At 40.2% G+C, this 13870-nt stretch overlaps 1 protein-coding gene across 5 annotated transcripts in view; it reads right to left on the reverse strand.

The window, feature by feature from the left end:
- Positions 1–1525: 1525 nt before the first annotated feature.
- Positions 1526–13870, reverse strand: part of ptprub (protein tyrosine phosphatase receptor type Ub) — a 191668-nt gene continuing 179323 nt past the window's right edge. For all 5 annotated transcript variants that reach the window (XM_042489529.1, XM_042489528.1, XM_042489527.1 and 2 more), the window contains 5 exons: positions 13477–13791; positions 9146–9271; positions 7067–7224; positions 4883–5018; positions 1526–4771 (listed from right to left, as the gene is read on the reverse strand). In XM_042489529.1, coding sequence (XP_042345463.1) covers positions 4709–4771; positions 4883–5018; positions 7067–7224; positions 9146–9271; positions 13477–13791 — 798 coding nt within the window. In that variant the 3' untranslated portion in view covers positions 1526–4708. The remainder of the gene's footprint in view (positions 4772–4882; positions 5019–7066; positions 7225–9145; positions 9272–13476; positions 13792–13870) is intronic.

Consider the following 13870-nt stretch of genomic DNA (forward strand, 5'->3'; position numbering starts at 1 on the left):
CAACTTTAGAATTACATAAGATTAAATATGTTTGTTTTTGCCTTTTTCAGATTTCAGGATGAACAGGTTAGTGCGTAGTTAGCTAAAAGTAATTAATGGTTAGAATATTTTGCTGAAATTAATGGAAAAATGGTCAAAACATTTAGCTAACAGCAACTGATAAATATATGGTTAAAATAAATAGAACTAACGGATAGACTTTTAAAACAATCAGCTGAATGTTATTAATAAATTAACAGACCCGGTCAGAAACCACCATTTAAAGTAGTGTCAGCCATAGCTCTCTCTCCTTCCTTTCATCAATGACTCTGCTAGCTGTCGGGTCTTAGTGCTGTTTTACAGAAACACCACATGAGAGTGTATCGAGTGTGAGACTCACCAGGGAGACCAGGGAGAGGCTGACATCCATCGAGCCTGTCAGGGGAGGAATATAAGACATGAAGTCTAGAGAGGGAAGACAAAACCCAGTTGGATCTTGGCCTCAAGATAAGTTAGCTTCCATGGCAGTCATTACACCATCAGAATTAAATGATAAGATTCCAATTACCTGCTCATTTAAACCACCGGTCAAATCTGAGTAGGAAAGCATAATGGAGGCTGCCGCTAAAGATTTTATGTTGTAATACTTTTCTGCAGGTGAAAAAGGAAATTGAGGAAATCTAGCAGATTAAAATAGGGTAGTGTAAATGACCTGCTTCCATGAAAAAGCTCCTTATCTATGACATGTTAAATCTATAATGCAGTCCTGATCCTTCTCACTGACATTACAAATGAAATATCTCATTTAATGACTTGCATTGACCAACACATTCTTTTACCATCTGGAAGCTTCTTTTCAAGGCTTATCAATCTCAAAACAATTTAAAGGCAGATCCACATGGTCTACATTGTCCTCAGCCTAACAGTAGGGGGTCTTGTCCTCTAATTAATCTGGCTTGTCCCTCTGCTAAATACTGGATCAGTTTGCAAGACTGCTGCATTATTCAACATAGCCGTGGGCGAGAGAGGAAGTCTGTGGTCTGGAGTCACCTTACTCTGGGCACAGCAGCAAAGCGATAGAGATGGAGAGGGATAAGAGGGAGAAATGAAAGTAATGGAAGAGGAGGTGAGGATGGGGGAGGAGAGAGGAAGAGGGGTGATGAAAAGGGAAGAGAAATAATGTGAGAGATTCAAAGAGATCAAATGGTCGACGTGGTTCAAGGAGAAGGGAACTGCTAAAAGACCACATCCGTATGAGAAACCGCAGGAGGGTCAGAGGCTTGTAGATAGGGAGTCCATGTCCAGCATTCAGTTCTCTGCTTCTGCTGACAAACCAATCATAAAACCACACGGACAAATTTCTAGCTGCGTATGCATTTTCTGACAGAACGCTGAAAGATAAGTTGACAACAACACTCTTTCTTCCCCCTTGTTCTTTTATTGTTGATCGCTGTTAAGTCTTCAGAACAAAACCCTTTCCCAACCTCAAAATACATCTCCCCCGTCTCTACCATTAAATACAACCCCCCCCCCCACCCCCCCACAAATACAACGGTCATGTCAAGTACCATCAGTTCATACAGGAAACACAAGTGAAATCAACAGTGCTCTCAGGGCAGTCACTGCCACTCAGAGAGCAGTTCATAATAAAAAGCTTTGGAATGGTAAAAGTACAATGCACTCACACAGTCGTGGCTGCTGGAAAACAGCGGTTGAAATAAACGATGCGGATCACGATATTCTGAAATGAACTGAATGAAATACAAAGCAGAAAATGAAGTCATTCATGCTTTGACAGACCTTTTTTACTCTGAAACGTACACTCAGGGAGACTCAGTTCATACTCGTCTGTTAAAAGTTCTGGCAATAAACTCACAAAATGGTCATTTACAGAACATTCACCTTCGTGGTTATGTAGTGGTTACTTACTGTACGTCTTTACTCTCGGCAAACATATAGTATATTATTCACATAGTATTCACATAACATAATATACATCTGTATGTACACATTCCTTGTACCCTCGAGAAAAAGTGTCCAGGCACTTCCTCCAGTGATCCTTGGTCAGATCGCTGACTACACTGTAGCTACCTCACTCTTCATCCTTAAAAAAAACAAGCTGCTCTATCAGTGAACCTGTGGGAACCGGGTGATGTTGGTGTTTTGTTTGATTCCTCACATATTCTGGTGCTCCCACCTGAACCAGACTGTGAGCTGCGAACTACAGCAGCAGAGTTCGCCTAGCTGCCATTTCTCCGTATCTGTGGGCTTCAAGGTGCCTCTCCTTGTTTATTAGGGCAGATCCTGGAGTTAAACCTTTACCGCCCTCCTTGAAAACCTGCACTTAAAAAGGAGTTGCAGGAGATATGGTGGAGCATAACATATTTTAAAGGGCAATAATGGAGCGCAGAAAAGCTATTTTCTTGCTTCTGGAGCAAAATGTTAAAAAATACAAAGAGATTTGCTTCCTGGCTCTTTTTTAGAGGCTGACTTGGATCATTATGTGTATCACGCATGCCAGCCTGCCTGTTTTTTTTTTTTTCCCAGTGACTCAGGCATTAACAGTTTCAGGGGTCTCCAGGCATTGGCTGGTAGGTTAAAAAACTGGATTTTGTCTTTCCATCAGGTCAGTGATGGCTAAACAGCAGGGTCTGTGGGCAACTGTTTTTAATTATTCCTCCTCACCATAAGGGGACCTATTGTGCTTTTCTTTATTTTTTTTTACAATATCAAATGTTAAATTAAATGTGGCTTAAGTTTCAAAACATGAGGTAAATGTATGTGAAAGTAATTTAAGTACAAAAAAACCCTTTAGGCTTCAAACAGTTCTCAATACTTTTCTAGGATTTCTACTTTCGAGACGAGCTGACGTCAGCTTGTGATATATTTCTTTATGCGATCATCTGCTCTACGGCACATAACTGTGAGTCTTTACATTACAAAGCCTACATGTAGCTACATGCTGACGTCAGGGAAACATGCAATCTTGGTTGTCATTGTTGTTAATTTCTTCCAGATTTTGAATTATATTCCTGCTGGAACCAAGCCACCATGAACACCAGGCTCTGAAGCCAATTTTACGTAGTAGCCAAATGTAGAATTACAACTTCCAGGTCTGTCATTGGATGCCATAGGGCCCAAAAGACTTTTCCCCACAGAGTTACATTTGGAAAAGACATTTGTAAATCAGTAGATACATTTATGAGCATCACAGTCCCCACGAAATGACTCGTTTCACTATTGAGATTTGATCCTTTGGGTCTGATAATATTTCAAAAGTCCAGCCCAGACAGTAGGAGGAAGATTAAGGGATTTCTTAAACATTAAAGCATATAAACATGATACATATATGAACCTAAAAGTGAGCAAAATAGATCCCCTTTAAGATGCTAAAAATTGTGAAGACACCAATCACCAGTGGTGATGCAAAGTATTATTTCTTTTTCCCTCTCTGCACAATGTTAATGCCCCTTTATATTTATATATATTTACTTTATTTATTTTACACCACTAGGAACAACAACTAATATTCATGTAAAATTGTCAAAATGAACCTCCCACCTGGTAGGGCTGTGATAAACTGGTTTAGCTTGCTGCAACAGTTTATAGTACAACCAAACGCCTCAGACAATAAAGGAGTAAAAGGACTTACAGACTCAAACCTGTAATGCAGCACTGCTTTGGACACTTCACATCAGCATAAATGGAACATTATTTTCACACCAACACTATGGCATGTCAATACATTTCTGAAAGCGTCCCCTGCTCCTTTTTTCTTCCCCACTAGGTATAAAATACAAACAATCACTTTGGAGTGAGAACATTAGCTGACGCAGTACATACTGTATGTTTGTAGGCATATATCAAGATGAAGCAGTAGAGCAAAGTAAAGAGAGGGTTCAAGTCAGTCAACGGGATTGGCACTGTGACAGTAATGAGACAGGAATCTCCAGTGGTGGCACCAGGCCCAGAGCTGTGGTCCCTGGAAATGTCCACCTATAGCACACATGGTAATCCAGCACAAACATTATGGCAAAATACAACACGTTGCACAACTGTACAGTTTCTGCATCAATACTGCTGAGGACTGGGCTGCTCTATCCTAATGCTGCGGGTCTTTTAATAAAATCTCTTGTCGCCGTTTATACACCAGTACCTTCCAGATTCATTCACTGCTTTGAATAAATCTGTCCAATCATCAGAGAATAAGGCAGTTTATGGTATGGTAGATAAGTCATGCCACCACCACAGTGGACTGCTGTTGTATGTAGCTCTTGAGAGAGACGAAAATGCTTCCACGTTAATTCTGCTGTAACTCTGGAAATTCATCCAGACCCCTTGCTGTTTGAATAAAACAATGAAACATAGCCAAGGTGACTCTTCTTCAGAACAGACAGATCCGTTTTGTAGCTCAGAATATTGTTTTACTGCTACAGAAACCCTTAGCACAAAAGAGCTTTAGTCCGGAGGCAAAGAGGATTGAGAAAAGCACAAAAAAAAAATATCAAAAGAGATAAACATCACCAACAAGGAGGAAGTCACAACTGTACATTAAAGGTTAAAAGTTAGAACCTTGACCATGTTTTTTTTTTTATTCTCCTCTTCTTCCTTTGCAGTCTTTTCACTGCCAAGTCCGTAGGTCCAAACATTAAAATAGAGGGGTCACTAGGCGGCCTTAAATCGAATCTCCAGCAGATGGGATACTGCAGCTGTGGTAAACATTTGGTTGCTATCTACCTTCAAAGCAGTCCAAATACTCCAGGACAAGGTCATAGCAAAATCGATACTGGTCCTGGGGAAAAATACAATATTCTTAAATTAAAAGCCAAAACACGGAAATGATCAAAAACACATTCTTACCACGAAAAAACATATAGTCTTATTTATCTACAGACTCTCTTACCAGGGACTCCACCATGTTGGGTTTGCAGTTGCGTAGAGTTTTGACAGCATAAAAGATGTCTACCATGTTCTGGTACTGGATCATCTCAAGCAGAATGTTGCAGGCACAGAAGGTCCCACTGCGACCGCCACCGTTACTGCAGAGATGAGACGTTTAAAGAAACATAATAATAACAAAAACATCTTGGACAGATATCATATCTTTGCAATTTATGGTGTAGCAGGGTGGCTCTAGGGATGGCAATGTGGACTTGGCAGTCCACCACTTTGTTCCAGATTTGTAAAATGTATGTGAAATGTCTCGACAAATAGTCAAAGGATTGTGATAAAATCTTTTTTTTTCCCCTTCGATGACTCATGATGACTTTTGTGACCACCGGATGAGTGCTTTAGTGCCATCATGAGGTTGACTTGTGTCAAAATATTCATTTATTTATACGCATGGATTAAGATGATTTGAAATGGTTTTAATATTCATTTCCACAGTACAATACAATACACTGGTACCAGCTGCTCTTTCTTGGGCTCTCTTGTTGTTGATGTTATTTCATCATTTATTTCGTCATTTTGCTGTTCTCAGCCACTATCCAAAACTAAAAAAGTCATCAATGTCATGTTATAGCCTTTTAATATTTATCTTTTAATGAAAACTCTAAAGTTTTATGTCATAATGTCACTTTTCCCTGTGGTATTGAAAGTGGTATTGAGTATTGATGTTTTTTTTAAGATATTGTATTAAAGTTAGAAATTTCATTATCAGACAACACTAAAGTTGACAGTTTGGTTTTTTTTTTAAATAAAAAGTCTCAATAACTGTTGGATGGATTGCAAATCATCACCCAGTCATTTTAACAACTTAGGTTATCCCCCGACATCAGCATGTTAACTTTGCCATGTGAGCATGTTAACATTTAGCTTGTGTAAGCACAACTGTACAGCCTCAACAAGTCACAAGCATAACTGTAGATTTGTCTTGGTCAATGTTTTTCCATTTGTAATGCCTGCACTTTAAAACAGCCTTTGTGTTTGAAATGTGGCATATTAATAAGCTTGCCCTGTTTTGCCTTCCATTAAACACAGTTTAGGTTCAGAGCTTGAGTGTCCATATGATGCAATCCCGATCCTATTATACTGCATTCACAACAGTGTATGTATTGCATTTGTACAGTAAATTTCAATAAACACAATTTATCTCAATTCCTGTGTGGAACCTCCTAATATATTTAAGTGGATTCTGGAAGACAATAGCACAGAATGAGCAGGGCAAAATATGTGTAATCTGATAACCCCGATATTCTGTTCATGCTACCTCATGAAAACATCTGATACAGTTCATATAGCACACGTACACAATATCTTGACATAAAAATAGCAACATGAGAAAAGCTGTAAGGAAGAGAAAATTGAGAAATAACAGCATTGTGTGGCATTTCCTCAGAATTATTGTCTTGGTCATCATAAATGAAAGGCAATATCAATAAACTACAGGAGGACAATCCACTTCCTCTCTCCTGAGACAAATGCAGTGAAGGTGGGCATGGAAGCCTCTGCAGCGTATACAAGCAATATTAAGGTAATCAATCGTCGTCAGTGGTTTGGCAGTCTTGGATTTACTGTAGTGAGAACCATCGCATTCTGTATTAAGCCATAATTGATTTGATCTCCATAATCTCTTTCCTGGTTGTCGTGGGTAACACTGTGTGACAGCACTGAGTGATGTGCTTTTGGATGGGGGTGGTGGGGATGAACGTGTGATGGGTTGGCAATAAGCTGGACGGCCCATTCATATTCATCAGCTCGTGCGCACTCCGGGGGCTTAGGACAACAGAGGGGCATACAGCACCACACAATGCATTACACCACTGCACAGCACATTACACCACAATTTGATTTCCTACATTATGAAACTACTACATGGAAAAAGATTTTGCACTGCATATCATTGCACCCAAACCACAGAAAACACAATGGAGACAAGACAGGATACATCCATCAGATTTGGACTTGATCCACCATGTTTTAAAATTTTTGTGATTCTCCCCTCTGAGGCTAAGATTTGGTTTAAATGCACTTCTAAATGTCACTCTTCAACAGCAGTAGTTCCCTGTCTGAGAGAAACTCAACGCCTTGTCTCCTTCTCTTTCAGTTTACAGTGCATGATGTGTGTCGCAAACAGATTACTCACAGGCAGTGGACAACAGTGCGTCCTTCTCCACACTCCCTCTGCCACTTGTGCACTTGAGCCAGCAGGTTAAGGAAAGCCTTTTTGGAGTCGGGAACATCTCGATACGCCGACCAGCGCAGGAACTGGAACTGACACACCACCAGCTGGCCCTCTTGGAGCTTCGGATGCAACAGAAAACATTGAACACATGGAATCTGCGTCTACTCATACTGTGTGGGTGTGTGTGCACATGCTCCAGTGTGTCTGTGTTCTATTACATTTTGCGGGTTGTTTCAGTATTTTCTGTGTGTACCAGTTAACACCCGTGTTTGAGTGCTCCCCAGGCGGCACGCTGGCACTCTTAGCTGTGCTCACTCAGCAGGCTGACTTTGAGATATATGAGTCTGCAGGTGGAAGTGGGGCCCGGGCTGTGTGTGAGAGAGGTCCCTGTGTGTTCATAACCTTGTCCTGTAGAATCTCACCTAATACTTAAGGACCGGTGGAGAACTGTAACTCATGCAAATTGGGCTGGCAAAGACACCAACGATGCATGGAGGAATTGCCTCGGCGGAGGTGGGATTTACACTGTGTACTCTTTTTTGTGCTCCTCTTATACCCACACATACATATGCTTACACTGCACTTCCTTTGACTTTTACTCGCTACCCTTGTATATCATTGTCACGCATAGGAAGCATACACACTAATACACTGAGAGAGGGGCAGTGAGAGGGAGAGCTATGTGTTATTTCTGTGATTTGAATTCTCCTATGCCGTGTTAAGTTACCCTCTCCTTGACAGTGGTGTGCACTGGGTAGAAAAAAAAGGTGCCACGGGTAGAGAGGGGAATGACAAGGGCAGTCGTAGGAGGAGGTGGGGATGCCAATCAAGAAAGGAAGTTCTGGGCGATGCATGTCGTCCTGCTTCTAATGGCAGCCAGGAAAACGCCTTGCATACAGATTTCTTCAATAATTGGTTGACAGTGATCCTGAGCAGAATGCATGCATGCGCTTATGCAAATTTGCAGGCTTAAAACACACCTGCATACACGCATACACAGTTTGTGAAGTCAGATTGACTGATTCATACATATGCACACATCTGGAGAAAATAAGTTGAGAAAAGACCACACTGACGTCCACTGTGCTCCCTTTACCTTGACAGAGCTGTCAGTGCCTTTCTTTAGCCTGTTTCATGAGAACTTCTTAATTCTCTACATGCCAGAAGAAAATGTGAAAATGTTGACATGTTTCATAGGGAAAATCAAACGAAAGTCTGCTTTGCAGCTTGAAAAGAGTATCCTGCTACTGAAAATACAGCATGCATTCTGATGATAAAAGACCCCTTTTTATTATGCCAACAGGCGCCTAAGAGCGGGAAGACGCCTATCTAGGTAATGACAAGAAGAAATTGAAAAAGGAAGTGACTGACCTTTATTGCATCCATGTTAATGGGCTTTTTTTGCATGCTTTCCACAGAAAGTTCTAATAATATGTATCACTCTTATGGAAACATCTTATGGAGACACTGGTAGCTCAGTTTTCTGGATTATTGACTATCAAAACAATATTCTTTGTGGTATCAATACTACAGTCTATGAATACGTTTCTTACTCACTGGGCTCAGCACAAATCTCCAGGCTATATTTTAGAGTGTACTTATTTGACAACCCCCTCTGTACAATGAAGCACACAATAGAGAAGTGTCAAGTTTGCATAAGAAAGCGACATAGAGGGATAATAATGCAGAGATACACATTGTGTAGAAATCCAGCATCAAGTGAAGCATTCAGCCTTTGAGTTGGTGCACATACAAGAAATTACAGAGGGATTTAAATCATCATCTGAAGGTTTCAGGCACACAGTATTTTTACAGCCGAGTCTATAGTGCTTTGACTTTGCGGACTCGTGTCAGGTGGTTTTTAGATGCACATTACAGCTGGCAGCTCTAAATGTACTGTAGGTAAAATGTCACATCTGAATTACCGGTGAGGACCACAGCTAATGCATTTCTAATGAGGTTCAAGTTATCATTTTGTGAAATACCACCGAGTGGAACAACATGTCCTGTGCAGACTTTTTTAGAAATGCAATGACTCACCCTTGTGACATTCTTGACCCGGAACAGACGAGTAATGACATCCTCGTCTGCTGACATGGACAGAAACTCCACTTCCATGGGCCCGTACTGCTGTAAACCAGGCTCCGGCCAGTACTGAACACATGGCTACAGGTAGAGGGGGAGGTTAGAGAGAAAGAGGAGGAGGGCATTGTTTTATCAGTGATTAAAAATGGCACATACAGTACTTGTACTCATAAATTCTTCAGCACGTTCGCCAAGAAAATTCCTTAGCTCTCAAAATGTGGGATAATCAAAGAGAAGAGAACTCTGAATGATGAAATTAAGGAAGTACGTGTGTGTAAGGGTGTGTGCATTTATTCAGTAGGGAGGTTTGCATGCATGCACTTTAAACAAAAGAACATATTATGTTTGAGATACACGCAGACATACAAGTACAATAACAAGAATGACAAAAGTGGTGTTAGTGTGTTCCTACATAGAATAGATGGTGTTAAAATGGCATACTGGTAGTAATAAGGGGAGAGAGGCAGGGCTGGGAGGGAGAGACGTAATGTGCTCTGAGAAATTGCAATGAGAAGGAGACAGAGTGCTCTAGTGCCGTGAATGAACTCTATAACAGAGTCCATAGCAAGATCTTGCAATGAACAACTTAAAGTGGCAATAATTCAATTTTCAAGCAAAAACCCAACATGAACTGCAGTGCACTGGAAGAAAGGAGATGAAAAACATTTAAAGGGTTGTGGATAAAAAGTGGCAAAGTACAGGGGGTACCTAAAATTTATTTTCGGTTATATTACTAGACTAAACAGGGTGTTACAAAAGCATGAAGAAAGGCTAATACTGACACCCCAGTTTTCTTCATTTAATGATCACATCATACATTATGATTCAGAATTCAATATAAAGTATTGACATTGTTACCACAATTACAAAGAAGGTCAAGGCTCATAAAGGTCATGTTAGGTGTTTACAGATTTTGACTTTTTTTTCTTCTTCTTTTTTAGGGTAGGATACTCTCATAATGAGTGCCAGACAGCAACAATGAAAGCCATCAGCGGTGCGTGACTGTTGTCCTTAAAGATCATTTCTTTAGTCAGTGAACAAGGATGTACAAGGTGCATTTAGTTCGACAGAATAAGACTAGTTTTTAGGATACAATAAGGTGATCAGTGTGTATCTCTGGAACAGCCCTCCATTTTTGGTTTTACTTATAAGCTAAAGAGTTAGCTTGATGTATATTGTAGGGCTGTACCTAGAAGTCAGAAACTTCATTCATAGCATTAACACCCAAATTCTCAATCAACATTCTAATGCTAGACACATTTTTTTGCATGTCTATTTGTTCTGTTTAGGTTCTTTATTTCTGCACTGTTGCAGATAAAGATCAGGCTACACTGTTATTATTTCGGTGGTGGCTAGTTCAAATCTTGAACCAGTTATACACAAGTACTTCATATTGCCCTTGTAAGGGTTGTTACTGATATAACAACGAAAGCTGCTGCCTAGGGACCCTCAAATCCATTGTCATCACTGTAGATGTGTGGAAGATGCGCTCAAAAGCATCAGCAACACAACTGCTGCACCAAAGCACCTGTTTTTCAAGGCGTGACGGCTGCGCTCTGAGATAAACAAAGTTCAACTTTTGGAACACAGCAACTTGCATGTCATGTAACAAAGAACAACCAATGACAGCTGGCAGATCTAGTATTTTTTGTTTCTTTCACATACATCAGTCTGTGGCAACAATATATTTTCACATACTGTGAAAATGTAAATATCATGGTTTCATGGTGTCACAAACAGAATTATTTTTATTAATTACAATTAGCCTTAAAGGAATGAAAACCAAGTCTTTTTGGTTGAACAATCACTTCATTATAATTGAAAGTTGAGACTATTATTTTAAATAAAAGTATAGGTAAAAAGGCAAAAAAGACAAATAAACCTACACTGTATGATAACTGTCAACTCTATTACCATGGTTTACCTTGAAACCGGTTTATCGCTGAAAGACTAGTGGTAAATATGGAGGAGAGGGTGAGGAGTGATCATTTTAGTTCAGAGCTACTCAAAGCTTTACATCTGTCCCGCAGAGATTTTAGGCCTATTAAACACAAAAAAAAGCCAGAAAGAAATTTATTTTAAGACTCAGGCGTAAAAGATGCGGCACGTGTCCCGTTTTAAACGCTCTGTGCTGGCTGATATCAAGGCAGAATTTGACACAATGGATTAAAATATTGTTATCTCCATGATGGTCCTTGATTGGTTTTGTTTGTCTATCACGCATTTTCTTGTGTCTTTCTTCCTTTAAGACAGTGTCCCTGCATGGTGAACCACAAGGGTCCATTTTGGGACCAATCTTTTTCTCTCCGTCCTTGGTTTCCTTAGGCTACATTCTCAGACAGCATGACATTTCTTTCAATTATTATGCCGATGATATCAAGACATACCTGTCCCAGTGTTGTTGAATTATTCAGCAGCATTACTGTTTTTCTGCCATTAAGGACTGGATGTCTGCCAATCTCCCTCAGCTCAACTCCAACAAAATGGAGATCTTAATTATTGGCTGAACATGTCTATAGTCAAGTTGTGCCAGCTTTTGCCTCTTTAACAGAGTATGTTGTTCCTTTTGCTAAAAATCTGGGAGTTCCATTTTGATCAGTCTGGAGCCCAATATTACTACTGTAGGCTTGTTAAGTTATGTTCCCCCACCTGAGAAATATCTCAAGAATCAAATCATTCCTTTCTTTTAATGACGTGGGGGTTATTTAAACGCTTTCATTTCAATTCAAGCTTAATTATTGTAATGATCTGTTCATCTGTCTTAATCTGAAAATCGTAGGATAGGTAAATTTTCTCAACAGTTGGCTGCCAGACTGTTCACAAAAACTCTGAGATATGATTATATTTTTATGCCAGAACAGACTTTAATTGCTGCCTTGTTTCTCTTCAGTGTGACACCTGATTCATTATATGGTACGCTACAGTTAGTAAGTTTTACGAAAAAAAGTTTTTGTTACATTTGCTGAAACTGCCACTATATTCTGAAATCTGTGAAAAAAGCTTATATCCCTCCTCCTCTTCTTATTGCTTTTAATGGCATTTGCTAGAGTCCAATGCACCTATTGGAAAACAACCAATCAGAGCCAAGGAGTCTCCAATACAGCTGTCAATCATGTCAACGTCACTGCTTGTGACCTGCGGTCAAACTGTCAAACTAGGACGTGTTGATCAAATATAAATCAAGATTCTTCTACTGCATTGCCTATTTCTTGCCTCAAATGCTTTCAGTATAATATTTTTGTGTACTGTTCAGCTGTAAAAGAGAAAGTTGGCTGCTGGTGAGGGTGCTTAGTTTTCAGCTCAATGGTTTACAACATGGTGGCAGGGTCACAAACTCTCTCATTTTACAGCTAAACAGTACATTAAAATATGTTGTTGAAAACAACTGAGGTGAGAAGCGGGCAATGCAGTAACAGTCTTGAGTCTTGATTCATATTTGATCAGCTCTGCCTCTTTGATACTCAAGCCTGCAATAGGGGGTTCAGTTAATTTACAATGAAAACAGATTCAAACTGGGAATTTCTTTTGTACCTTGAATGTAAATATGGTGTCAAAGTGTACAAAAAGGGATCAAAATAGAGTCTGTTTATTATAAAAATAAAAAATATGCCAGAGGGGTCCAGGATAATTATTAGTATATTAAGAATGTGTCTTCATAAACTGGTCCCTGGCTTCTTGCAATTTCGCAGAAGTGGCCCCCCAGGCAAAGCCAGTTAAGTATCCCTGCCATCAGGGCCAAGAATAGCAAAGGCTTGGTGGCAAAGGTGTTTTTAACTGAATCAAGAACCTAAATCTTGTGTTGTGTTTTCACTCATTATTATAGCTCTTGTTACAACTGTCTAAAAAAAAAAAACAGAGTACTGCAGTAGAGAAAAAGACATATGCTCATGAGAAAAAGTAGGACGCCAACAAAAAGAACCCTGAGATGTGGCTGGAGGGTAATGCAAACCTATTCTTCACAGATGTAACTTGAGGAGGGGAAGGAAAAACTGGGGCGGGTGTTATCTAGTCATGCCTTGAGATCAATGTGGTCAGGGATCAAAGCCCAACAAAATGGCATGAAGGAACTAATCCTAAGCACAGTGAGATACAGAAACAGTGAAGGCAGGGTATGTCAGGAAAAGTCTCGACTAAAGTTCAGATGCCCTCGAAAGTCCTGAAAGTAAAAACTTGCACAGCAAACAGCAGCTTTGTGTGAGTGAACTCAAACATTTTTCTGCGTCTCTTTTCTTCATGGTGTCAGCAAATCAATGGCAATAAAACAGTATATAACACATTGACCTTACCCAAGCGGAGTTTGACTGGTTGAGTTGGTTGAGCATGACCACAGCTGTGCAGCCATAGTCAAAGACCAGCCTCCAAAAGTCAGCCGTGGTGCCCGGCAGAGGGTGAGGGGTCACAATAAAAGCAGCCTGCCGATGGAAGCTGTCGGCCAGAGCAGCGTTGATGTAATTGTTGCTTTCCCCTTCTGTCGTAACCAGGAAGGCAAGGGCGCGATCAGGTGGCAGAACATCCATGCTGCGGTTCTTCTCTCGGTTTCTGGGCAACAGAGCAATACTGCACTCTTCCACATCCAAGTGGGGAGTCACAGAGTTGAGCGTCTGCAAATGTAAATTTTAAAGAGGGAAGATGAGAGGATGAAACAAAATTTGAGAATTCGAAAGATGGAAGGCATCAGCA

This window comes from Plectropomus leopardus, chromosome 7 (genome assembly GCF_008729295.1).
Source record: "Plectropomus leopardus isolate mb chromosome 7, YSFRI_Pleo_2.0, whole genome shotgun sequence".
Classification (NCBI taxonomy): domain Eukaryota; kingdom Metazoa; phylum Chordata; class Actinopteri; order Perciformes; family Serranidae; genus Plectropomus; species Plectropomus leopardus.